The sequence below is a fragment of the Microtus oregoni genome, unplaced genomic scaffold (assembly GCF_018167655.1).
Source record: "Microtus oregoni isolate MIOR12 unplaced genomic scaffold, Mior012 000054F_ref0000373, whole genome shotgun sequence".
Lineage (NCBI taxonomy): Eukaryota > Metazoa > Chordata > Mammalia > Rodentia > Cricetidae > Microtus > Microtus oregoni.
In genome coordinates, this window is record NW_024543830.1 from 9,036,425 (window position 1) to 9,063,908 (window position 27,484).

General features: G+C 48.4%; 1 protein-coding gene across 1 annotated transcript in view; it reads right to left on the reverse strand.

The window, feature by feature from the left end:
• Positions 1-611: 611 nt before the first annotated feature.
• Atp1a1 (ATPase Na+/K+ transporting subunit alpha 1) overlaps positions 612-27,484 on the reverse strand; it is a 28,724-nt gene continuing 1,851 nt past the window's right edge. Inside the window, exons 2-23 of the mRNA XM_041638202.1 lie at positions 19,631-19,741; positions 18,856-18,915; positions 17,028-17,231; positions 16,453-16,566; positions 16,025-16,159; positions 15,793-15,910; positions 15,074-15,342; positions 14,400-14,598; positions 13,809-13,918; positions 11,899-12,033; positions 11,206-11,398; positions 9,561-9,736; positions 8,235-8,371; positions 7,136-7,286; positions 6,239-6,407; positions 5,997-6,151; positions 5,474-5,597; positions 4,158-4,303; positions 3,914-4,044; positions 3,350-3,451; positions 1,307-1,398; positions 612-966 (exon numbers count right to left, since the gene is read on the reverse strand). Of these exons, the coding sequence (XP_041494136.1) occupies positions 938-966; positions 1,307-1,398; positions 3,350-3,451; positions 3,914-4,044; positions 4,158-4,303; positions 5,474-5,597; positions 5,997-6,151; positions 6,239-6,407; positions 7,136-7,286; positions 8,235-8,371; positions 9,561-9,736; positions 11,206-11,398; positions 11,899-12,033; positions 13,809-13,918; positions 14,400-14,598; positions 15,074-15,342; positions 15,793-15,910; positions 16,025-16,159; positions 16,453-16,566; positions 17,028-17,231; positions 18,856-18,915; positions 19,631-19,741 (3,060 nt within the window). The 3' untranslated portion in view covers positions 612-937. The remainder of the gene's footprint in view (positions 967-1,306; positions 1,399-3,349; positions 3,452-3,913; positions 4,045-4,157; positions 4,304-5,473; positions 5,598-5,996; positions 6,152-6,238; positions 6,408-7,135; positions 7,287-8,234; positions 8,372-9,560; positions 9,737-11,205; positions 11,399-11,898; positions 12,034-13,808; positions 13,919-14,399; positions 14,599-15,073; positions 15,343-15,792; positions 15,911-16,024; positions 16,160-16,452; positions 16,567-17,027; positions 17,232-18,855; positions 18,916-19,630; positions 19,742-27,484) is intronic.

The window sequence follows — 27,484 nt, forward strand, 5'->3', positions numbered from 1 at the left end:
ATGCTGTTCCACATGACCCTGAAACACTCGGAACCGGTCATCTTTCCCTCAAGGCCTCGTGGCATGGAGTCACTTCCTGAACTGCTGCTGCTGGCGTTAATTTAGGGAGGACTCCACAGACTGAGCACCAGAGCACACAGGCCAGACAGCCGTGTGGGCTTTCCCTCTTAGATAAACTGGGCCTGAGGTTCTTGGAGCTCTGCTGGATGTACAGGGCAAGCAGGAAGGCCTGAGGGACTGAGATCTGCATAGGCCTCAGCTAACTGAGGACAGGAAATCACTCAAGTGAAGTGTCCCTACTAAGCAGCCAAGAACCAAGAACAGGTGGCACTGTAGCTACAGTAACCAGACAGTGCCTAGGAGAATTGGACAGGGAAGCTCGTGCATCCGAAGAAGGGACAGTTTCCTCTCGACCCCAGGCTCTCAGATGTGGGTGTCAGTCACCTGGGGAGCTTATTAACCATGCTGTCAGCCTCGTCAGGGCTGGGCTGCCTTTCCTAACAAGCCCCAGGAGAACGAGCTGCTGGCCTGGGGATCCACACGTGGAAACACACACCCTGCTCATCAGCACAACCACTGTACCCAAGGAGCGACAAGGACACAAGGCCAAGTTCCATTATAATAGCCATCTTTATTTGTAAAAATCCAGATATAAAACGTAATCTTTCAGTCTTTCCAGGTTTTCCTTTTTTACAAAAACAAAAAGGCACATATAAACCTTCCCCACTGTCGTTCCTGTACAGGGTGTTTTCAGGCAGCCCTCCCCCCGCCCCCCGTTACAGCTACATGCTTCATTCCAGGACGTCTGGCTCCCCACATGCTTTGGTGCTTTCCTACCAGGGTAGAGTTCCGAGCTCCAAGACTTGAAGTACACAAAGGGGGGGTGGGGGTGGGTGCAGTGTGCGGCACGGTGCTCCATGGCGTGCAGGGCAGTGCGTTAGTAGTAGGTCTCCTTCTCCACCCAGCCTGAGAGAGGGAGAGAGAGACAAGTACAGTGAGTCCGCTTTCGGGAAAAACCAGGACAGGGACCCCTTAAATCCTTGGGGAGTGTGTGTGTGTGTGTGTGTGAGTGTGAGTGTGCAAAGTGCGTGCACGCACACACACGTGAGCGTCTGAGATCTCAGTTGTAGCAAATTAGCTCTCTCTAGGAATACTGTGTTATTATTAGGTTTATGCCAAGATTTCTTTACATTATGTTTGGTTCATACTTTTTCAAGTCTTAAAAGCCGTAATCTGTATGGGCCTTAAATTGGTTCTCCATGTGGAAGGCACGGCTGTGACCCGCCGCAGAGGAGGCCTCACTTACCGCCAGGGCGCCGTCTGATGATGAGCTTCCGCACTTCGTCATACACGAAGATGAGGAGGGAGTAGGGGAAGGCACAGAACCACCACGTAGGTCTGCAAATAGAATCAGACACCAAGTTAGACACACGAACCAGTTCACAGGAAGACAGAGAAAGTGCACGTCTCCAAACGATGAGGGAACCATCAGCTGACTCGCCACCCTGAGCTATGGGGTCATTCACAGGCTGCACTTCATGAAGGAAGCCCAACAGCTTCCCCAAGAACCGGGTGGAGCCGACTGTACTTTCTGCTGACAATCTGGGAGTGACCAAACATTTTCTTTCTTCCTTTCCCAAAGTCCTTAAGCTCCCAAGTGCATTTGTCTCCTGCCCTGGCATTCGCAGACAAAGAACCGCCTGTGTGGGTCAAAGCCAGTTTATTCAGACCCTAACCTTGCTCTCTGGCCCTGGAATCTGGGAGGACCAGCTGTGTTTTGAGTTCCCAGACCTGGGGACTAAGAGAAGTAGAGCCCCGACAGACAAGAAAGGTCTTCAAGAGGCCTGGAAAGGTTGCCACCTGGTCCCCAGCAGCGAGACGGGCTCTCAGCAGCCTCCTGCAGGCACCAGGCTTCCTTGACTACAGGCTCCTGGGTAAACAAAAGAGGAAGCCCTGTCCTGCCAGCTTTGCCGTCTCCGCCTTCCTATATGCCTTAAGCAGGAGTGAAAAAGTAACCTCACTGCCTCACTCAGAGGAGCAGGAGCACCAAACAAATCGAGTAGAAGCTGTCAGGAGCAAGTCAGGTCACAAAGGTCCCAAAGTGCCTGGAAAGTGGCAAAGTCCTGAGGCTCTACTCCTCCTCACTGGCACTTCCCAGCTAGCTGTTCAGAACCTGTGACCTCTTCTTCTCTCCCCCCATTCAGCAAGGCTCAGGCCAATGTAATCAGCATTTCTTACATCTGATGTTCTGCAGGCTACTATGGAACCTGATATAAAAAGAGAAAGCCAACAAAGAGACATGAGAGGCCAGGATCAGGAGGGCAAGAGCACATGGAGATAACTCCAAGGACTTCAGCCCCAAAGGACTATTGGGTGTGATGGGTTGGGTGGGAACATCCTTACCAAAGACATACGCAGAGAGGGTAATAGTGAACCGGCTACCATGGACTTGGACAGGCCGTAAGACACACCTTGGACGCCAGTCTCACCTTGCACCATAGACTATGCCTGCACACATCTGATGTGACCAAAGGGTATTGATTCAAAGATGAGATCAGTGGAGGGAAGTGTTGGCACGAGGCCAGTGTGAGAGATGGTCCAGATGAGTGTGAGCAATGGCAGGAGTGGGTGGGACGCAAGAGACTGATGCTCTCAAAGGCTCTTGTGTTGGAAGAGCGCCATGTTCTGCAGCTCAACATGATTAATCAAGTTGTAGCTGCTCAACCTCAACCATCACTGGACAGCGGCAAACACATGTGGAAGTTTCCACCGGCTGTCAGACTTCTTGGTGAACCCTGCTCGTTAAGAACTGAGGCCTAAGAAAAGCACAAAGTCATTCTCTACGTTGAAGGCTGGTCTGCTTCTGAACACAGAATGACTTGGATCGACTTTCTAAACTGCTCAGTTCCACCCACGAATGACTGACTGGGAGGGCAAAGGAACCCTGGATTCTCTCCAAACTCCTTTGGAGCCTCCAGGAAGGTGAAGAGGCGACACGTGACTAGGGCAAGCAAACAGGACCCGGGCCTGAGCCTTCAAAGTCCAGAACAGCTCTAAGGACAGCTGGACTATGACAGCAGAGGACCCGAGGGCTCAACAGCAAACTGTTGAGCAATTTCAAAAAACCAGAGCTTGTGCAGTCTCACCTTGGGCCAAATCCTCAGCCCTGGCAGGTCTCTATCTGCTGTCTGGTTTACTGGTGGATCTGGCTTTCCTACCTTCCAGTGCAGAGGAACTCTTACACACACCAGTCAGAAGCCCAACGAGAACAGGCGCTCATACACGGCACGAGGGGAAAAGCCACATAAACTATGTCTGCACCTTTTGGAATGCAAGAGGCCCAACTTACTTGAGGGGATACATCCTAAGGGCAGCGCCCATCCCAGGGCAGTAGGACAGGAAAGCAGCAAGGGCCGTCTCTTCAAAGAGGCCAAATATTAAGATCTTGTTCCTAAAATTCAAGGGAGACCAAAGTTTATACGTTGCAAATAAAGGCAGATTTCTCTTCTAATGCTGTGTGTGTGTGTGTGGGGGGGGGCAGATCAGCACCTAAAATGTCAGCTCTCAGCAAGATCTGATGGGTCGGATGGGGAGGGCTGAGCATTCTACTCTGGGTGTGTCCAGCATTCTGACATTGCAACATCTTGTCATCTACAAAGAGACTGAGAACTGCAAAGGCTTGAGAACTGGAGGTGGGGGGAGGATTGAGAAAAAAAAAAAAACCCGAAAAACTCTTTAAGTAAACTTGAACTTTTGGTTGGGCTCTAGTCACAGGTATCTTGAGTTTGATGCAGGCTGGACACGCCTGGTGGAGAGTCCAGGACCTTGGGCATGGATGTCAGATGCTTGGCTTATTGTGAAGATGCATTTATAAATAAATTACCAGGTCCTTTCTGTGCCCTTTACAACTTACTTCATCCCCTGCTGGAAGACAGAGTTCCTTCTGGTCTTGCAGATGACCAAGTCAGCCCACTGCACCACCACAATACTGACGAAGAAGGCCGTATGGCAGGTGAACTCCACTATCTTCCTCTGCTCGTAGGTCTGAAAGGGGAAGCAGGTGCCTTAGACCTGGCTCTTCCCTGACACAGTGGCAGTGCTGCCAGTCCTCAGGGTTGGAGGAGCACTGGCTTCCATTCCAGTAAACAGTTACTTACCCACTGCTGCCCATAGCTGTCTTCCACATCGTTGATCCAGCGGTCATCCCAGGTCTCTCGGATGCCCAGCAGGTGAAAGGGGAGGAAACCGTTCTCGGCCAGAATCACAAAGTAAGTGAAGAAGCCTCCCAGGGCCTGGATCATACCTGTGTTAGAAAAACCACCTGAGTGCTAGCCCTCACCCACGGCCCCCCTCTTCAGCCCATCACCCCAGCAGCCCCAGGGCATTGAGGGCAGAAGTGGGGGTGGGTTTTCTGGATCACTGATTGATTAGGGCACAGCACAAGACATGCCAGCCACTGTCTCTTGTGGGCCGAGGGCTGGGAGGGAGCATGTCGGACACACTGGGCTCAAGGTCCCTCTACTCTGTGAGAGTTGGCAAACAGAGGTCTTCCTTCTCTCGCCATCTGTTGCTTTCGTCAGGGCACAAACCTTACAAGAAATCAGCTTTCTTGCTTTCTAATCAAAAACATTCATGGTTTCTTTCTCTCCTACTTCAAGACTTCTACACATTGCGACTTTGCTTGCCCCTGAGACATCTTATGACCACTCCTTTCCTCCTGCCATCCAATCAAGACAAGACACCCCAAGTTCTCCAGAGCAGTCATTTTTCTCTCTAAACTACTCCTTCCTCAAAGACGTGAGACACTCTCTGCTGCGCTGTGACCAGTAGTTATCTCATGGAAGTTGGTCATAATTTCTGTAAGATGCTAATCCATGTTACCCCTCCCAGGTGTTCACAGGCCTAACTGCTAACAAGATCAAGTCACCTATGGTGGCTTTCTCTATGCTCTCTTGAAGGAGAAAGGCATTAAAAGTGAAGGCATTTGTATTTTCTATCCCCCAGATCGGATGGCTGGCCACGCTGCTGTAGCAGAAACCAGTGAGAGATGAGGGTAGGGAGAACCATCATTTGGAGAGGACCCACTGAGCAAACTTTTGGTGTCAAATCCCCCATCCCAATGAGATAGAGGAACTTGATCCCTTCCCCTACCACCATGGAAAGGTTGTCTGAGTTGAGGAGTGCAGAGCCAGGCACCTGATACCACAGGGCTCTGCGAGGAGGGCTGCTCCCAGTGCGTAAAGAGTAGAGTTTTCCCCCAAACCACCAGTTCTCCCACGGCAGAGAGACTCCAGTCTGGTCCCCATCTCCCTTCACTCCACACTCAGAACTGAACCCAGGGCCTGACTCTATATGGCTGCACTACCTCCTCATCTGTGGCTCTCCAGTCTGAACCCTGTCACAGCTCATCCCAGACAGAAAATATCCACTCAGGCCCTTCCCAGTGACTGTTCCACAGAGAGGCAAGGCTCACCAATCTGCCCATAGGCCATGCTGATCAGACGCTCATTCACAAGTTTGTCGGTTTTGGGATTTCTGGGCTGTCTCTTCATGATGTCGCTCTCGGCCTGTTCATAGGCCAGGGAGATGGCGGGAACCTGGGGGAGGTGAGAAGGGGCAGAAGTAGGTATTAAAATTCTTGCTCCCTCTTAAAAAAAAAGATTTGTGAGTGCATGTTGAGTGGGAGGCCTGGCAGGCGCTCTTGACCACTGAGCCATCTATCTAGTTAGTCCCTTGGCCTCCCCCCTCCCCCCCAATGGTTTTTTGCTGCTGTTTAAGTACACGGAACACATTATTAGGGAATCCAGTGTTTTCTTGAGTAAATGGATACAAAAGTGAGACTTCTTTTCTGCTAAGTCAATGTGGACAACTGTCCTGATGACAACCGGCACTGAGCCAACGACGCCACAGCCCTACAGGTCCCGGGAACAATGGAAGCCGGCAGCAGCACATGCGGACATGTTACCACCACATGCGTGGCCATGACACTCACGTACCATGTCAGTGCCCAAGTCAATGCAGAGGATGGTCACAGTCCCCAGGGGCAGTGGAATGTTCGCAATAATAAATATCAGGAAGGGGGTGATTTCCGGAATGTTACTGGTGAGGGTGTAAGCGATGGATTTCTTCAAGTTATCAAAGATCAGACGACCTAGAAAGGAAGACATTTTTATTGTACTGAACGCAAGAGTCAAGGCGCCCTGCCTGCCTGTTGGGGAGCCCCCAGAAGTGCTCTGACCTTCCTCCACTCCGGTCACGATGGAGGCAAAGTTGTCATCCAGGAGAATCATGTCAGCAGCTTGCTTGGACACATCTGAGCCCACGATCCCCATGGCAACCCCAATATCTGCTTTTTTCAAAGCCGGAGAGTCATTGACACCATCGCCCGTGACGGCCACGATGGCACCCTGCCCAGAGAAGGAGGGGAGGGTTAATAAAGCCCCATTTCTTTGCAGGGATGAAAGGAAGGGAGAGGCAGTCAGCAGATTATAGCTCCCTTCCTAGCTCACGGAGGCTGCACGGAGTTTGGGAACTATCCTGTCCCAGGGCTCACACAGGTCCCACCCACAATGACAACCATATTCTCCCTGTTTAACCTGGACTGCTTGGAGGAATGACCCTGGTAAGTGGCCCTGGATAAGTCCCATTCTTGCAGGTACAATAATGGTTATAAATTAGGGAAGGGTTTCCTGGCAACCTCCACTTCCACTGAAGACACTAGGACCTCATCCTGCTGCTCCTGGAGACTCCACTGAGGCTTAGCTCCAGGCTACAGTATGGACAAGCCCCAGGCTTCTATCACCACATCACGGCTGAGTCACTCTTCCGATGCCTGGAACTCTCTGCCACACAGACACAAAGAGCCTGTTCTCTCTCTCCACTTTGCTCTGCTGTCACTGGACCTGGGGACCCGGGCCCCGACCCTTGCAGCTCACTGACCTGCCTCTGGACCTGGGGACCCGGGCCCCGACCCTTGCAGCTCACTGACCTGCCTCTGGACCTGGGGACCTGGGCCCCGACCCTTGCAGCTCACTGACCTGCCTATGGACCTGGGGACCTGGGCCCCGACTCTTGCAGCTCACTGACCTGTCTCTGGACCTGGGGACCCGGGCTCCGACTCTTGCAGCTCACTGACCTGTCTCTGGCAGCCCTCCACGATGATGAGCTTCTGCTGAGGAGAGGTCCTGGCAAACACGATCTCTGTGTGGTACCGCAAAATGTCATCCAGCTCCTCAGAGGTCATGTCCTTCAAGTCACTTCCGTGTACCACACAGGCCTTGGCATCTCTAGAATTGAGACCGGGAAAGCAACCAAGGTCACCATCCATTCACACAGCACCTCAGAAACAGAACCAAGCCCCAAAGGACTTCCCTGTCCCTCAAGAGCTGGTTTCATTCAGGATTTGCAGACTGTCACATAGCTCGCCCACTCAAGACTTACAGCCACCTGTGGCGGGCCTGCTTCCCACTCCCCCCTCCCCAACTCTATCAGACAGGCTGAAATAACACCGACACACTTTTAGAAACAGCAGAGCTGAGAGAAACCTCTCCTAACCCAAATGAGGGTGAGAAAGCCATAGACCGATAACAGAATGAAGACAAAACTAATGTGTCTCAGCTATCTGCTTTTTAATTGTGTGTGTGCACATACACACATGTGCATGATGTGTCTACACAGGAATGCATGCCACGCCACACGTGTGGAGGTCAGAGAGCAACATCTTGCAGTTGTTTCTGTCCTTCTACCTGCATACGTGCTACGGGTATCAAACTCAGTATGAGGCTAGCATGGCAAATACCTTCACCCTGAGCCACCTCACGGGCCTTCTAGTACCCACGTTTCACTTTAATGCGATTTCTCGTCCTTCCTGTCTTATCTGATCAATTGTCCTTTCTCATTTATTTTTCTCCATGTGGACCCAGAAACCGACTGGACACTAATAGTCCAGTGGCTAACAGCTTTGGACCAGAAGCTAGTTCAGACTATTTATTATCTGACTTCTCCAGTTCTAGGCACCCCAAACACTTCTGAGCCTCCACTTCCAAGTTCTTCATGACATCACTGTAACAAGCACCCTGAACAGCAAGTTCACGTGGGTTAGTGTGGCGGTCTCCCTCTGAACAACAAGGTCACATTCTGGTAGTACAGGTGCATTCCTGAGACTCCTTTGGTGCAAGCCAAGAAAGCAAGCAGTCCAGAGCGAAGAAGAGACAGTATTTAAGATCCTGCTGTACCTGGGGTTCACCTGGTTCACTGGAATGTTGAGGCGGGCAGCAATGTCTTCCACAGTTTCATTGCCTTCTGAGATGATACCCACACCCTTGGCAATGGCTTTGGCTGTGATTGGATGGTCTCCTGTGACCATGATGACCTGAAACAGGAAATCAGACAATATGCATCAACTTACCAAAATTATAAACATGTATTTACGAAAAGAAACCGCAGGCCCAAACCAAGATTCTATGACACCGGATCACATCATATTGCATAAATCACATCTTTTTACAGAAACATAAAAATCCAATTTACTAAAGCAAAGGTGTGACTAGGTAAAAGTGTGTATAGGCAAAAGGTGTGTATAGATAAGGTGTGTATACTGCTGGTTAGTACTCCATACTCACACAATTCTGAAGGAAAACAGTTAGAGAATTTAATTGTATTTACATGAGTCTGTGTCAGGAGGTAAGAGAGAGCACAGTGCAGGAGTCCTGGGAAGCCAGAGGCATCAGATCCCCTGGAGCCTGAGGCACAGCTGGCTCTGAGCTGCATGATGTGGGGTGCTGGGAACCAAGTTCAGCTCCCATGCAAGAGCAGTAAGACCTCTTTACCACTAAGTCATATCCCCTGCCCATGTTCCTACTTGTTTTAACATTTAGAAAAATAGCCTTTAAAAGAAACAAAGTACTGGGAGAATCATTTCTTTCTTTCTTTTTTAAAAAAATATTTATTTATTTATTATGTATACAATATTCTGTCTGTGTGTATGCCTGCAGGCCAGAAGATGGCACCAGACCCCATTACAGATGGTTGTGAGCCACCATGTGGTTGCTGGGAATTGAACTCAGGACCTTTGGTAGAGCAGGCAATGCTCTTAACCTCTGAGCCATCTCTCCAGCCCTAGGGAGAATCATTCCTATCAAGCTTCTCAATCAAGTATTTTTTTAAGTGTGAAACAGTGGAAACAACACAGTAAACACAATACAACATTGAGCCCAGAAAAGACAGAGAACAAGTCAGCGAAAGGTCGACTGAAAACACCAGGGATGCACCATCCACTGCATTTCCAAATTTAAACCTCTTTTTTTTTTTTGACTTTTCTTTTACATCATTTGTTTCCTTTTACCAAAAGTAAGGTGCTTTCCACCCCCACCCCCAACTTCACATCTGTTCTTTATCCAGAACTTTTATAGTATCTGATTCTTCAGGGCTGCACCCAAAGCTCTGGAAATGAGAAACTGACAGGCACGCCAAGAGAGAAAGTAGCTACCTAGATCTGGGGAAACAGTCACAGGTAGGGAACAGCGGCTCTGTGATGGAACCATGAAACACCTAGGCCCTACCTTAATTCCAGCGCTGCGGCATTTGCCCACAGCATCGGGGACAGCAGCTCGAGGAGGGTCGATCATGGAGATAAGACCCACAAAGCAGAGGTTATCCACAGGGAAATTGACTTCATCAGTGTCAAACTGGAAGCCTTCCGGGAACTGTTCATCAGGCAGAAGGAGGTGGCAGAAACCTGCAAAAGACAGCAGGGCACCCATGAGGGTTCCAGTGCTGTAGACAGTGAGGGACCACTGTAGCCATCCTCCCTGCAAAGGGCACCCATGAGGGTTTCCAGTGCTGTAGGCAGTGACGGACCACTGTAGCCATCATCCCTGCAAAGGGCACCCATGAGGGTTTCCAGTGCTGTAGACAGTGAGGGACCACTGTAGCCATCATCCCTGCAAAGGGCACCCATGAGGGTTCCAGTGCTGTAGACAGTGAGGGACCACTGAGCCCATTATCCCTGCAAAGGGCACCCATGAGGGTTCCAGTGCTGCAGGCAGTGAGGGACCACTAAGCCCATTATCCACCCTGACTACCTTGAGCAAGATGTTTCATGTGGGAGAATCTAGTTTACGAATAATACAGAGTCAGTGAAACAAAACAAAAATGGCCAAAGGACAGAATCCACAAGGAAGAACTATCAAGGGACAGGAATATTCCGTGTGGAGAAACACTGGACTGACAAGACTAGTTTTAGTAGCAGCCCATCAGGCCGCCCAGCGCCTATGATTATCTGGTAAACTGAGGACATCTCTTCCTATCTAGTTACGTGTTGCTGAGTGCCAACATAGGCATTCATAGGAGCTGCTCTGAATATGAACGCAGAGCAGACATCCTGCTGTAACTGCACCGTCTGGTTGTATCACTCCTGCCTCTGCCTTTAGGACCGTGTGATGCTCAGTGGGTAAGAAGTACTGTGTAGGCTCTCAAGAAGACTGCATCCTTCTTTCTTGGGGTTGGCGAAAGCCAAAAAGCAAAATGACTTCAGAGAGGTTGGTAATTAATCTTTCATTTGGGCAGACAAGGGAGAGAAACACCGCCTATGGGTTAGCTTTTCAGAAAGGGTGTGTGACCCAGAGAAATCGACCAAGCGATTGGTTCTCAATTATCCCACGAGAAAGAATCAATAATGGATTTGTAGCTATCAACACATAAAATACTGTAAGTGCCACTTGCCCAAATACATTGGACAGTGGGCAAAATGGATTTCTAAGCCTCAACAGCCTGTCAGCTACAATAGCCAGGAAGGATCCTGGCTTTTAGTTTGCTGCTGGTCTTATGAGTGGAGTGGTCACATCCCATGGGCCATGTACAGTCATCCCAGGTACTACTTAGGCACACCAAAAATTAACAGATTTTAACTAAGCTTATAGACTACGGCCATAACAAAGATGTCAGATAATAAAGCCCCTACTCCCACCCCACATCCAGAACTGACCATCACGAGGCCATGGGTCTAAGTACAGGTCAGTAGCAAATCCTCAAGCCTCCACCACTCATTGCTTTAAACAATATAAGGCAGAAAAAAAAAAAAGCAGCAGCAGCAGCAAGATGGCCCCAGGAAGAATGAGAAGAATGTCCAGAGAACACAGAGTAGTAACTGCTGTGGCTGTCTATGACAAAGCTATGCTCTGTAGCCATAGGCAGTCACGTGTATACCTAGCACACGCTCTCCAAGTCCTCCCAGTTCCAGGTAGGCATTCTGGAAGGCGTCTTTCAGCTCATCGTCCAGTGGCTGCTCCTTGCCGTGGAGGAGGATGGAGCTGCAGCGGTCCAGGATCCTTTCTGGGGCACCCTTCATCACCAGCAGGTGTTTAGGCTCGGACGTGTTTGGGTTCTTGTGAATGGACAACTGTGAAGGTTATTTAGGAAGAAACATTAGGTGGCTGCATGTGGCAGTCCAGGCTCTCCTAACCAGCCAAGACAAGCTAGTATAATATTTACAGGCTAGTATAACAAGCTAAGGTTTCCTTTCTGAACCTGTAAATATCTCATGATACATGATGCATGCTACAGACAAGAAAAAAAAGCGAGCACTGTACTGTGTCTAAAGTTCACATGGGAACAGGCATCTTCTGTAAGCATGCTCACAGAGCAACCCTCCCGAACTCTTGGAGAACCAAGATGCTGGCTACTGCTTGTGTACCCAGATTCTCCCTCCCCTTTCAGCCCCCAACTCCAAGGTCCCCAACAGCACCCAGAGAGAGGTTTCATTTCTCCTATGATATTCAAGTAAAAGGAGACTTTCAAATTTAAAGGGAGACCTTGTAGAGCCTGAGTGGAGAGCGTCTCTTCCTCTAGCTCACCTCCCCCACCCCCCCTGCCCGGTGTGGCCGCCCCAGATCTACACACCTGGTACTTGTTGGTGGAGTTGAAGGGAATCTCCACGATCTTGGCGTATTTCTCCCGCATCTCCATCACGGAGCCACAGCAGACCTCAATGCACTTTAAGAGCGCCGACTCGGAGGCGTCTCCGGCGACTGCCCGCTGGGAACAGAGAGACAGCGCCTGTTAATGCCCGGGCCAGGCTGATTCACAAAACATGGTTGGGAAACAGAAAGAACTCTGAATGGACTCCAATCTCCTCAGTGGCAGAGAAAACAGGTGGAGGAGTGACCCAGGCTCCTCAGGCAAATCTAAGCTCCAGCCCCACCCACCTCAGCTTCAGGTGAACGGGCGCCTGAAGGCCTGGCTGCCAGCACACCCTCCAAACCGGCGCAGTCTGTTATCACTTCCACAGGCCTGCTAAAAAGCCTCACAGTCAACACTATTCACAACTGAACCTTGCTGGCCCTAAGTTTGGAAAAAAAAAAAACAACAACACCCTAATGCAAACACTCTACTACCATTCATTGGCCCAGACTTTAAAGTCAAATGGTTCAGGGTTCAGAGCCAGGCAAACTGTGTCAAGGGCAAAGCAAAGGGTTCTGTGCTCTTAACCTAATTCAGTTGTAGAGAAACCACCGGGGCTGACTCTCACAGCTCAGGCAGTAGCACGGTCAGCTGGCTGTCTTCACTTTGGGGACACACACCTATGCTTTCCAAAAATCTGCTTGCTCTGTCACGCAGCTCTCTTGTCCTCCTAAGCAGTTCTACCTGTAAACAACTTCTATGCAGGTGAACAGATTAGACCTCTGACACAAAAGCCCGGACCCTCAGGTGAGCAAAGGGACACACAAGGACAGCAAGCCTGGTAAGAAGGGTGGTGGTGGTGATGATCACTTTTAAGAAAAAAGAAAAGGTCTATTGAACAGACCAAGGTTACTCCCAGAAACCTTGCTACGGAGGGGTTAGTAATGCTATTGACACAGCTCAGTTGGTTACCCAAATAGTTCAAACACCTCTTGAAAATCGCCTTAGTTTTTTTTTTTTTTTTGGGTCAGGAAAGATAAAAAATGTCTCCTTTGAGGTAAGGCAAAGCACAAAGCAGCCATCTTCAGTGTGACTCCCAAGACAAAGAGCATCACTTTTAAACCAGCTTCAACCCAACGCCAAGCAAACTGCCTTCCAAGAACGAGCAAAGCCTAGCCTCACAGGAGAAGCCACCTCAGACTCATCCAAGCTGTACTTGCTTTGGCAACTGCGTTTATACAGAGAACCCCACAGGCAAATAGCTTCGCGGAGGACAGATGGAGCCCAGGGAACCCCACACAGCTCCTTGACATCTGCAACCCACGGTCCTTCAGGAATGGCACTGTCACAGACTCCGTGAGCATTCCAGAAGGCTGAGACTGTGCTCGATCTTATTTTTGCATCATTAGTAAGCAAACTAAGGACAAGTGAGATAAGGGAAATACCTGAGCTATTTTAAGCACACAAGTGGTCTAAGGGATTTGTTGCAATCTAGTGTATCTGAACATGCAAACCCAGTTAGAATCACTGACCCGGCTTCCCTACCCCCTTGGTTAGGTGCTACCATAGGAACAAGGGTAAAACTTGTCCACTCAGGTTTTCACCAAAAATCTCTTTCCTTCTCACTGGCTCACTCAGGTCAGATTTTCCCCTTTATCCCCCCCCCCCCCCCCATTTCCCCAACTGACAGATTGTGGGCCCTGAAAGCACTTCAGAGCTCCAGGCAAGACAATCTTTGCTGTTCGGAGCAAAGATTCCCATAAAAGCTCTCAAGCGTTCTTCAGCGAGGTTGGCTTTCTACACACAAAGGTAAGGTGCTGTTTAGAAAAAACGGTGGCTATTCTTACGTGGTGACGATACCCTTACCTCCACCTCCACCCCAAACAAGCAAGAGCAGTTCTGGGGTATACCTTAAGAATAGGCAGGTTTTCTTGGTTTGCCTGAAACACTGCCCTGTTACAGAGACCAGCAATTCTGGACAGAGCGAACCAGGTGGCTGACGTCTTGTCAAAGGAGACCCCTGATGGAAACAAGAAGACATGACCGGAAAATGACATGTTGACTTTTAAAAAATTAATTAACTTATGTGTGTGTTTCTCTGTGTGTGCCTGCATGAACTGATGTGTCCAGGAGCAAGCAGGCACTCACTTCCTTCTTAAACACATTAGCATGTAGTGGTTCTTAGTCACATGAAAGAATTTCTTAGGGCAAATTAATTTATATACACACACATGTACACAATTTAACAATAAATATCAAACTAAAAAACACTGCCATGAGCTTAATCAATCAACAATCAATCAATCAATCAATCAAATAAAATGCAAGTGGGGCTGGCAAGATGGCTCAGACTCTTGCTGCCTCGCATGATAATCTGGCCTGGATCCCTGGAACCTGCATCCTGTAAGCTGCCCTCCGACCTCCACATGGGCATGACAGCACACCTGTGCCCGCACGCGCAAGGCGAGCAGGTGCTGCAGGGTGAGGTGGCCCAGTCTTACCGCTCTGATTCTCCGTGGTGTCAGCTTCATGGATTTGATTGTCAAACCACATGTGGGCCACTGTCATCCGGTTCTGAGTCAGAGTTCCAGTTTTGTCTGAGCAGATGGTAGATGTGGACCCCAGGGTCTCCACAGCTTCCAAGTTCTTGACCAGGCAGTTCTTCCTCGCCATGCGCTTGGCAGTGAGTGTCAGGCATACCTACAGACAGGGCAGGCAAGAGAGGACGTCACTCAGCCAGGCGGCAGTGCCACACAGATCCCGCTACATCCTAATATGGAAGAAATTTATTTAAAATTCAATTTCCCCAACCTTCTCCTGAAGTCAGGATGGTAAAACCTCATGAGGATGGTGGGAACGTCCTCCCATTCCCCCCCAAAACAACAAAATTTATCAAGTGGATCCCCCATAATGACCTCTAAGTTTTTATTGTCCTCCACTGACCTGGTCTAACATGATAACTTAAGAACAATGCTATGTTTTTGGGGTTCTGATAAACCTAGGCTGATGTTTTCTCTGTCAAAGTTTACCATGCAGTTTGGAACAAAAGGCTACACAGACAAATACAGAGCATAAATATAGAAGTTAGAAACTGCACAAGAGGCTCATGGCCGAGTCCTGCACCCATACAAGCTGATCTGAGTGATGGTGACTGCTGCTGTCCCGGGCATCTTACCGTGACAGTGGCCAGCAAACCTTCGGGCACGTTGGCTACGATGATACCAATGAGGAAGATGACAGCCTCCAGCCAGGTGTACTCAAGGATCAGGGACAAGATGAAGAAAGAGACCCCCAGGAACACAGCCACACCCGTGATGAGGTGGATGAAATGTTCGATTTCTTCAGCAATGGGTGTCTGGCCCCCTTCCAAGCCGGAAGCAAGTGTGGCGATTCTGCCCATCACAGTTCGATCTCCAGTGTACACAACAATACCGCGCGCAGTTCCTTAAGAGTCGGGGAAGGGAAACGGTCAGCCAGGCCAGAGAATGTGCTTGGTTTTGAAAAGAGACCGAATATAAACGCATAGACTTCTGTCCTAATAAGGCCGAGCTCTCTGGATAACTTGCTGTCTGTTTCAAAGCAGAATCTCTGGTGAAAGGATTGCTACACACTGCCAGGAGAGCCGGGGCCATGCTGGCTGCCGGCTGCTATCAGTACAGAGCACTGTGTGAGGGAAGGGAAGACTCTTTGGGCCTTCCTGGCAGCAGGTAAAGCCTCTCTGCTCTGTGTCGAGGGAAGTTGTCAGAACAGAACCAGCAAAAGGAGGAATTGTGCTTATCTTCTCTCTCTCTCTCTTTCTCTCTCTCTCTGTCTCTCTGTCTTTCTCTGTCTCTCTCTCTCTCAACACCCACAGTAAATACTAAGTCATGCCTAAGAGCGCCTGACATAGCCTACCTTCCACGCAGTTGGTTGAGAAGAAGGCGATGTTCCTTGTCTCCAAGGGGTTCTCGTTGGTGAAATCTGGGGACCGAGTCTGGGGTTCCGACTCCCCCGTGAGTGAGGAGTTATCCACCTGTGTGTAAAAAGTAGGTGCAGGGTGGGTACTCGGGCTCACCACGGGCTACTGCGACCCTCAGTTCTCTCTGCCTACTGAGCAGAGCTAGCCAGAAGTCTCCCGACAACCTACCTTGCAGCCGTTTGCAGATATGATCCTGAGATCAGCAGGGATCCGGTCTCCACCTTTCACCTCCACCAGATCGCCGACTACGACATCTTCTGCGTTGATGCTCATCTTCTCACCATTCCGAATCACAAGTGCTTGCTTTGGAAGGGAAGATGGTTGACACCATTAGATGGATCCCAACAAGGAAAGGGTTAAGTTCAACATAAGACACCCAAATTATAAGTGAACTTATCACAAGTTACCCGAGCCTACAGCAAAGATACCATTCATTATATAAAAACACTGCAGCTCCAAGAGTTACCCTAGAGCCATTCCCACTAGGAACTGCTTAGACAGCATCACTTCATACTCGGAATACCTTAACTTCACATTAATCTATGTAGTGAGAGCCATCCAAATCTCTCAAAAAGGAAGGACAAAGCAGCAGGTACCTGAGGGACCATGTTTTTGAAAGATTCCATAATCTTGGAACTTTTAGCTTCTTGATAATAGGAGAAGCAACCAGTTATGATGACTACAGCAGACAGCACCACACCGAGGTACAGCTGGAAGGAAGCAGACAAGACTGTTAGCCCCACAACTCTATCTGGAGTGGTCATGGCTGCAGAAATAGGAAACTCACATCTGCACATTCATCTCTCTGGAGACTGAGGACCAGTGTGTGTGTGTGTGTGTGTCTAAAATAAAACCAATTTCAGTCTCTGGTCACTAACTTGATGAAGCTTTTACAAATATTCTAAGTGAATCTATTTCTCCTGCTATATTTATTAAAACAATGATATCTTTCCAAGTGCTTCTAAAGAAAATTTTCTAGGCAAGTATAATACACCTTAGCGAAGAGCTACGCTCTGCCACCTATGAGTGGTAGCCCCAACCTACGCCAAGACCTCAGCAGAGCTGCTACCACCCAGAGCTCTGAAGGACCCAGACTGGAAGAAGGGCTAAGTGTGAAGAGGAAGAGAGAGGGTCTAGGAGGCGACAGTGCCCCCGTGGCCACACGACTCACATCGTCATTTGGCGGTTCCTCTTCCGTAGCACTTCGGATGCCATAAGCCAAGAAACAAAGAATGGCTCCAATCCACAGCAACATGGAGAAGCCCCCAAACAGCTGCCGACAGAACTTGACCCATTCAGGAGTGGTGGGAGGGGGTGTGAGGGCGTTGGGGCCATCCCGGGCCAGGATCTCAGCAGCCCTCGCAGGAGTTAAGCCCTGAGGAGTAGAGAGGCGTATATCAGACAGACCAGACCAGTATTTATAAGCCAATACGCTCCCCTAATAACAAGAAGTCCACAGTAGGATTAGGTGCAAAACAGGCTCCCAGCTATGGAGCCAGGTAAAGCCTGCCTAACCCCCGCCCCTCCCCCAAAGTAAGCAAGGGATTCCAGCAGACAAAACCCATTCCCTTAGGAACCTGTAATACCCTAAGACCTCATTTAAAATCTTTTTAACAGGAACCATGGAAAATCTGAATCAGGTTGATTTCCCCCCCCTAAGTTTTAGACTGAAAAAGTACCTATTTTAACAAACTGGTTTGGCTTGAGTGTTTTCTGTGCGTTCATCTTATCTGGGGGAGGGGCAAGCCCACAAACAGGAGAGCAGGAATCCAAGCGCTTACTGAGTTAACAGCCAAGCTGTAACTACAGAACTCCATGCTCACAATGGTAACAGAAACACTGGACTGGCAGCGAAGGGCTCACCCACACACATACTTCAGCTAACTCCCGGGCAACCTGTCAGTAACAGTGTTCACCGGAAAGGTCACTGCACAGCAGCCTGCACGGTCTAACCGCCCCGAAAACCTGTCTCAGTGGCAGGCATTGAGACTCACACGAAGAGGAGAAAATAGCGTTACTTTTGTATTATCAAAATATCAGGTTAAAAAAAAAAGAAGATATCCTGTCTAAAGTATCTATTTATATGTGCTTGGTGTTTGTGTTATTTTTAACATTGGTGTCAACTATTAAGAGTGAGGAAAGAAAAAAGAAAACAGTAAGAGGAAAAGCAAGGAATTACTCAATATCCTCATCTGACTCAAGTCCCTGCTGGGTTATTCACTGTTAGGTTAATAAAACAACGACCCAACATTTGAGCCCCATCTACACCCCTACCATGGGTTGGGACCTTTAACTAGCCTGCCTAATTTGGCGATAATCTCTCATAGGCTACTAACCGACTTTATAAGTAAGGGGCACACAGCACCCGAGGTAACTGACTTTGAGTCCCAGATAGCCTGCTGACATAAGAATATAATGAAAACAAGAAATAATGGGTAAAATGCTTAGAGAAGAGGTGGCCTGGCCCTCTTGGCAAGAGGGTCTGAGTAGGGCTGAGGCCCCTCTCTGAGCCCAGGGGCAGGCGTTCCGAAGGCCACCCACCCATGCAAGTCACTCCACTGGCTGTGTCTCTAAGAGTGAACACCATCTCCTCTCAGACTGTGTCTCACAGCGGTGGTAGAAAACTCACTCAAAAGCCCTTAGATAGCGAAGATACAAAACCCATTTTAAGGGAAGGTATTCTTTAAACTTGTACACATACAACAGGGTGACCAAAGTTCTGACACACCTCCATGAACCAGGCAAACACAGACAAAAGGGAAAGGAGCCTGGCTTTGGGACCACTTTCAAAACCAGGTGCTCACAGTGCACTGGGTTGTAGCACACTAATGTTCACTCCCATGAGGGTTCATGGAAGTGATGTGCTAGCATAGAAGTCCAAGTTCTGCGTGATCACTCAGCCAATGGTGGCTGTCAGTGCTTCCAGGGTCAGATGCTACTGAACAAAACACAGCAGGGGAACTACAATTCGGTACGGCAGGCTTTGGATGAGGACATACTCGGCTCAGGTCTGTTCCGTATTTACGATGGAGCTCATCAAGGCTGAGTTTATGATCGTCCTAAGAAAAAAAAAAAACAGAAAAAAATAAATACACACCCCAACACCAAAAGGGAAAAATATCACTATACCATCCATCCCTATTAAGTCATCAGAGAAACTTTCTTTCCACAGCTACACAGGCTAAGCATTGATCTAACAGCTTCCTCAGAGACAGTCAATGCTGGATGACAGATGTCCGCCATCACCTGCCACATCAAGGCGAGGCTGACACTAGATACCTCAGTCATAAAAGCCTCCTTGGCCTACAGAGGCTGCAGCTCTCCAGGGCTCTTTATAGAAAAGCAAAGACTGGGGTACCAAGCACACTTCCATTGCTTCTGGAGAGTGGATGGAGAAACTATTTAACCCTTTAATCACTTTTAGAATTAGAGGCTTCGACTCTACAACCATGGAAGGAAATCTGCAAAGCGAACGCTGTGATCACTTTTACACCAGCCCTGTGACGGATGGGCAGGTGCGGGAGCATACATTCACAGGTGCGAGATGTTATTATACTATTATTGTTATTCTTTTTTGAGACAGGGTTTCTCTGTTTAACAGTCCTGGCTACCCTGGAACTTGCTTTGTAGACCAGGCTGGCCTCAAACTCACTAAACTCTGCCTGTCTCTGCCTCCCAGCTGCTTAAAGGGATTAAAGCTGTGAGTCACCACTACCTGGCTTGGTGCAAATAATTAAGAAAAATCATAAACCCAATCTTCCTCCCAGCACTTACCATGGAGACTTCCTTCTTCAGCTCATCCATGTCCCTTTCCTTTTTAGCCTTTTTGCCCTTCTTGTCGACATGCTCGGACACAGCCGCGGGCTCATATTTGTCTCGTCCAACCTACGGAAGGGGGAAGGGAAGAGTGAGCTCTGTACAGCAACTGGAAACTCACTGTTGTGCATTTCTTGTGTGTGCGTGCGTGTGTGTCGCGGGGTGGGGAGGGTGGAGGCTGCAGGGACACGTCGGTTGGGACAACCTCTGAACTTATACTGTGCGGTGCATAAACAAAGCTATTGATGGTGGATTACTGCCACCATCACTCAAGGCATCTGTGCCCACCCTAGGGTGTGAGAAGCAACGGGGAAGTTGTAACAGGCTTCAAAGAGCTTGCCAGGTCAACCTGCATTTGGGGTGAACAGTGGTCACTATGTTAAAACCCCCATTCTGCAGTCTTCCGCTCTGCCCACTGAAGGAATGAAACCACGTTTCCATTAGTAATTTCGAGGCCAGTCCACTATCTGGTGTTTGTGCTGTGAATCACACAGATGGAAGCGGAAGCCCTGAGTCCCACTATCCACCAGTTAAGGAAGCGTGAGGGAAGTCACTAACTCCTGAGGTCAATTTCCCTTCCTACCACGTAAGGACCAACAACCTAAGGCAGCATTTTTGAGGATTTAATGATACACTAATGCCAATCATTCCAGTGACTAAATTCTTACTGCAAAGACACCGAGCGATGTTTAAACATCTGTAGTGCTCACATAGACACTGACCGCGTTTCATCTTCTCAGACAGAAGTGAATGTCTAAAAGTCCCTAAAGTCTTCTTAAATAAGACACACACACACACACACACACACACACACACGAAAGAGAGGAAAAAAAAAGAAAGAGAAAGAAGGGGAGCCTCCACCACATTCTGTAACCTTAAAATAATTTTCCCCCAAATGAAAGGCCCTGGAAATGTTTTGACACAAGCAGGATGCAGGAAAAGCAGGCGCGTTATCGCGTAATTCACAGGATCCACCTACGCCTCTCAAAACTGGAAGAATTTTTAGAGAAAATGTTGATTCTATAGTTTAAATTTAGATCATTCCACTCCCCCACCCTGTTTAAAGTGCTTGAGCTATCTGCATGAAACCCGAACTTGGTACTCCAAAAAATCAGTCCACAGAGCACGAGGCCTCTCCCCTGCAGGCTGCCTCTCCCCTGCAGGCAGCCTTCCAGAGGGTGACACTAGTGTTTGGGGGCCCTGTGGCTATTGTTTCATGGGTCCCTCTTCTAGTTTTGAGTGGCACATTTAACAGCTATTCAAGCAAATACCCGAGAACTATCCTGTCTGCATGATAATCTTGTCCCAAATGAAAATAAAGCCAGAAAGCACGTGCTTCAGTCACCATACAGTAAGAGGCACACAAAATCCAGCATTCACTTGAATTTGGAAGGCTCCAGAGAAAGCGTGCTCAGATTAGTGGGTGCTGGAGATGTATCCAACACCCTGTTACTTGACAGATGACTTCTTCCCAGAGAGCAGCGCACTTGAGTCTTCATCTTATCTCCTCAGAGCAGTGCATGGTTGAGACATTCCTGACATTCTCACGGCTATAGAGCAACCACAGCTCTAAGGGCCTCCCCGAGTGTGGCTCTGCTGCCAGAGCTGAGATGAAAAATCACTGCGTGTGTTAAATAAAAAGGAAAGAGAGGGCTTTCGCAGATGAGCCCATCCCTTCACATGTCTAATGGGAAAGCACAGCCTCTGAAGCCGTTTCAGAGACGCTGACTAAGGGCCCCTTCCTTCGTGGATGTGGCCAGTCTGTACTGGTTTTTAAAATCCAGCCTACAGTTTTAAGCAAGTTCAGTGAGTTTCAAGGAAATACACTTACAGGAGACATGGTGTCAGAACCCCCGCCTCCCTGTCTGCAGGCTACAGCTATTCTCAGACTCACATTTTCCACTCCAAAAGGGAGGAGAGAGATACGGGCGAAAGTCAGCCCTGGACGCTCTCCAAAGTTCTATCACCTATCACAAAAGCAGGGCTTTCGCCTCCTCCTTCACGGGTAAGAGCAAAGTTGGGGAGTCTACATTTCCCAATAGACAACCCCCTTTATAAAGTCACGCTATTTAAGGCAGTTTTAAATGGGGATATCTGTAAAAGGGACATGCAAAATTACTTCTTCAAAGTATTAATTTTTCCAGTAGGCAATGTTTATCCTAAAGAACTAGGCAGCTTATCCAATTCGGTTCTTGCCCACAAGTAAAACAAGAATTTAATGCTAGTTCTTCCTGGTGCAAACCAAGAGATACTTAGGTTCCTATGGACACCAAGAACTGCAATTCCAAAGGAGGAAAAGTGTGTGTTTGTGGTGTGGGGTAAAACAACACTGTCCTTATTATTTCTACTAAAAACAAAGGTCACGGCAGGGGAGTGGTAAGGTGTTTCCTCTGTGGACTTCATTGACCTTCCCACTCGTTTGGGCGACAGGCATGTCATTTCTCCTTTCTCAATCAGAAAAGGCTGACCGCTTTCCCACTCAGGACCACGGAAGAGCAGAGTGACTAGCGCCCGCCACGGACACTCCCCCAAGTGGCTCTCTTTGAGTGTCTCTGAGGAAAACCATGGATGGGGCGTTCAACAGGCTGTGCCGTCTTCTAAAGGGCAGCTGGTTAAAAGAGAGTGGGCAACGTTATTAATTTTTTCCATTCTAATTTAAGAACTGGGAAGTTAGAGCAAGAAATACTCCATGTGACACTTGAAGGCTGGCTGTGTCATTTCATATGTCAACCTGCGTGTCCTATGGACTCCACCTTCCCAAAGACTCTCAAGGAAATTCGCTACAGTTCGCTCTGGATAAAAGGGATGTTGGAGACGGAAAAAAAAAAATCCTGGACAGGAACAGCAAATCGTGATATGTAACAAGATTTCATTGAGAAAACACATGCTGACCAGTCCTTACAACACAGGAACAAGAAATCCCCATGACCTTTTAGAGTGAAAAATGTTCCTTCCTCTTCTTCAGCTAATTCGTCATTATCAAGAAGGAACTGTGCCTGGGGAAGGGAGATGACAGCTTCAAATTTACCAACTATTACAATAAATATGATGATCTCTCGCTACACACATCCACACCACCCACCCACACAGTGCAGTGAAATTTTCATAAGAACCTTTCTCCCCAGCAGCCTTCCACTTGAGGCCTACACAGGCAGCAGATGACCTCTGCCCTTTGACCTTCCCAGCACCTAGGGAGCACCAAGGGTGGCCTCCTAAGGCTTCTCCTCACTACCAGCACCTCCGGTTCTCACAGCCAGAGAGCTCAGGAGGCCTTTTCAAGATTTCTGAAATTCCCGCTAAACTGCCCAAAGGGTTCTTCCTTGGAAGGGCAAGATGCCACCTCACGGAGCCAGGTCAGTGAATGGGCTTTTAACTGTGGCCCATTGTCAGGACTCTAGCCCCTAGCCCTGCAGCCACAGGTCCACCCAGCAGCAACCTGTCCTTCAACAGTCAGCCTTAGTCTTCTGCTCCGTCACTTCTGTTAACTCACTGGAGGCATTCTGAGAGTTTGATTAGTCACATTGGAAAACACCACCAAACAAACAACCTCTGAATTGTTTCCAGAACTGGAAACAAAAGCTTTTGACTAGCAAGAGGGGTTACAGACATGGCAAAGTAACTGCCCTGAATGCTACCCAATTCACGGCTGGCCAAGAGGGTTGCGAAGACAGCACCTTCAAACTCAATTTGGCAAACTCCACCTTGGCAGTGAACTCAGAGACAGGCTGATCTGACTCGTTGTTACAGCAGGCTCTGCCCAATTTTGGCCAACTGTTAGTACTGGGGAAGTGGGGGTAGCATCCCTTAATTTTCCTGGTTGTCATGTCAAACCTTCAAACTCAGCTCTGTCTGTAAAGGTCCTCTGCACAGCGCTGTACAAAGGTCACTGTGATAACTACACACATTACTGCCATTCCCTGCTTCCTATAGAAACAGCTTTCGGATGCATTTGAAAGGAAGCATCAATCTGACCTTGTGTGCTACGTTTCCAATTGCGAGTGGGCCTACAAATGGTTTAGTTTAGGTTCATCTTCTCTAGCTGGAGACAGGAGAGCAGAACCACAGCCTGGCCTGGGTGGTGGCTGGCAAATGGAGGACAGCGGACAGACAGGCATGGTCCTCCAGTCCACAGTGACACTTCTGGACTTAGCAATTCTCTGCAGAGGAGGTAACCAAGGGGGTACCCCCCCATTCCATGCCTCTCCTCACTCCTTAAGATGCACGTGCTGGGGATTGTACTCCAGCAAGGCCAGAGCACTAGGCCCTTTCTGAACTCAGCTCAGTATCGAAACTTGGGCTGTAGCCCATCGGCCACAAGGCCGGGAGCCACCACAGCTCCAGGACACTGGGTTCCCCCACCCATGGGAACATTACCTAACCTTTCTCCCCAGTGAATTCTTAACAACCTGCCGGTCCACCCCTCCAGCCGGAGTGTATCCAGGATCATTTGACAAAATAAACATTGGAAGGTATGTGAAGAATCACTATATTTCAGATTTTCTTCCTCTTAAAATGTATTTCGCTCTCCCACTTACTAAAAGCACCAAACCCGTGGGACATTCAACTTCTCCAAGAGGCCTGAATGAATCAAAAAGAACTGCAGAGGGGGCTATCAGTTTCCGGTAAGTCCTGGGGACTCTTAATAGGTGGTTTGAAACCTAGGAAGTAAATTGACTGCTGGGTTGGAGAGGGCAAGGCGCTGAAGGCCTAGAGAAACAAACAGTCGGTGCCATGAAAGCATGACAGGGAGGATGCAAATGGAGCCTGAGTACCCCAAATGCCCCAAGGCCTTAAATAACATCTGCATAACAGACTGGAAAGACAAACACCATGGCCCACAGATGACAAAAACGTTATGATTACTAGTCCCCAAATAATAAAGGCGCTAAAGAGAAAGTCTGAGCTAACCATCAATCAACTTTTCAGATCACCAACAGAGAATATGAGATTGTTGTTACTAAATGGGGTTTGAATAAAACCTGATAAGAGACAATACCCAGCTATATTTCATTGTCAAGTCACAAAGCCACTGGAGAATGAGGTCTGTTGGATTAAAAAAAGAATCCCTTTGGCTCAGGACCCAAATGAAACCAAATGAGGGTGAAAACGTGTGTGTGTGGGGGGGGGGGGGGCGTTCCTCTTTTCTCACTGACAGAACCTGTTATCCCAAACAGCCAACAAATAACCGCTAAGGGTGTCTTATGGATTCCTGACACCAGATCTCAGCACAGTTAACGAGATGACTCACATGGAGAGAACAGCCTCTCCGACTCCAAAGAACACACTTCCTCTCATGCTCTCAATTCAAGGCAATGCGAGAAAGTTCAGTTCAGACCTGACTCGGTTAGCGCCCTCCCTGCAATCTATAAAAACGAAGGTGTTTTTGAAGGCGCCGCATTGTGACGTTCCCTTTGCTAATTCACATCGGCAGCCACTGGACATGTTCTCAGAGCAATCGAGAATTAGACTGGGCTGGCAGGGCTGGAGAAACAGTCTGCCCAGTGCTTTGTTATCCAAACCCAGTCACTCTGATTACTGTGAGCCCATCTGATCCGACACTCGGATTTCTTCTTCAGGCCTGCTGGCTGGCAGGGGGCCATGGGCACTGATGTTCCGGCTGAGAAATGGCCATCTCACCCAATGAAACTTTCAAGAACTGAAAAACGACCACTGATCGTGGTTAAAGCACTCACTTGGGAAGCAAAAGCTTATGACGGAAAATCCAAGATTGGATCTGCATGTTAGGCAAACGTCAGGGTTCCCAGTCATAGCAGTGGATGCTTCCCTTGGAGGACAGTTAACAGTGTTTCTCATTCTTTTCCATCTTTTATGTTTCTCAGGGGAAAGGAAAATTGTTCCACAGCTTTGAAGGGGCCAGGGACTCAAGGAGAGCAGTTTCTGGAGGTTTGTTTTCCTCACAGTCCTAACGACTTAGTAAAGCCAGCAGCAGTAGCTGCACCATACACTGGCATGGTGTTCATTCTATAAATGGGGCATAGATGCCTTCCACTTGATCCTCAGGGCGAGGACTCTACCTCCAGCCTGACTGGAAACTAAGTTTCAGGGCGATTGCTTTAAAACAAACAACAACAAAAACCCTGCTTGTCTTCAAATGAAGCAAAAATCTGACTCAGTTCTTCAGGGCTGTTTAATAATGCCTCCCTCTCATTACTGAGCTATTCTTTTTTTTTTTTTTTTTAAATATTTATTTATTTATTTATTAAGTATACAATATTCTGTCTGTGTGTATGTCTGCAGGCCAGAAGAGGGCACCAGACCTCTTTACAGATGGTTGTGAGCCACCATGTGGTTGCCGGGAATTGAACTCAGGACCTTTGGAAGAGCAGGCAATGCTCTTAACCACTGAGCCATCTAAAGAACAGTCTGATGTGCAGAGAGTCACTTATCTGTGCACTTGTTGCTAAGTAATCCTCAAGCCATGGATTGTTCAGGGATGGAGGGTGAGTGCCAAGTCTCTGCTTTAACGCTGGGCCTGCTTCTTATTCTGAAATGTGATTTTAAGCTTTAGTCCTCTTCTGGGTAAACACCCTACCAGATCTTTATGAAGCTTTTCCGGGTGGGGTGGGGGTGTTCCCTATCTTCTTAGGTTTATAGAGCAGCCTCCCCAAGTCCTATTCTTCCACCCCAAGGTGAGTCATCATTGTTACAAACTTGCCAGTAGAGAACGCTACAAATTAACAGCAAGCAGCCAAGACAATACAGCCTTACAGCAGGACGGAGAGAACCTTCCAGGCAGGGAACTGTTATACTCTTACACTGTATGACTGGCAGGCGAAAGGTGGAAGCAACCTCACACTCTCTGCTCTGTTCCCTGGGCTTCCCAGGACCAGCCCCAGTGCTCCTGGCAGGGCCGGGGCACTTTTCATTGGGAGGACTCTGCCTTCCAGTATTTTGAGTCGAAAGTACCAGCTTTATAGCAGCTAGTGGGGTAGTTAGTCACACTTTCCAGTTTAGCTCCAAAAGGGCAGCTGATAAAGTCACCATACAACCGGCATTTCTGCTGACATGTGTACGTACCCTTTGTGTGACCTGAACCTGAACCTCTTCCCTGCCTGGTCTTTAAATCACTACCCATAAACTAGAATTTCTTTTCTAAGTAACTAAGTTAATATTAAACCCAGCCCAGAACTGCAGTGAAGGGTTAGGGAGACCTCCTCCTTTCCCATCTTTTATAAACTTAAAACAAACAAAAACCAACCAACCAACAACAAAAGCCCAGAAAAATCTGCATTTCTAAGCAATTATTATGTTCACCTTTGGTGAGCTAAACAGTTGTGGGTGGTAGGCCTCATTGAGGATTTAAGCCGAGTCACCGGCAAAACACTCAAAGAAAAAAGGAAAAAATCCCATTTTATTCAAGAATGATTCAGCAAGCTGGTTCTTCGCTTTCTTCCCAAATGTTCAGGACCCGGGCGTTGAAAGCTAGGAAGAAACACCCGAGACGACTGCCCACACCTAAGCCTGATGGCACTTGAGAAAAGGGGAGTGGGATCACAGTGACCTTAAAATTTAGTGCCATTAAGCTTCCTGGTTAACCAATTATCAAAAGGGCTTCAGCCATAGCGCCACCCACCTTTTAATCCCCATGTGGAAAAATCCCAACGTTTCAGTACGAGCTATTCCTCTGACCAGTTCAGCCATCATAAGTCATTGCGAAAGACATGCACACATACCTGAACGCATGCATGCAGCCTAACATCTGATTTATGAGTTCTCCAAACACCTTTTGTTTCTCTAGACATTTATTTACATCCATTAAAAAAAAAAACAACTTAGGTTAAACTTCCACTA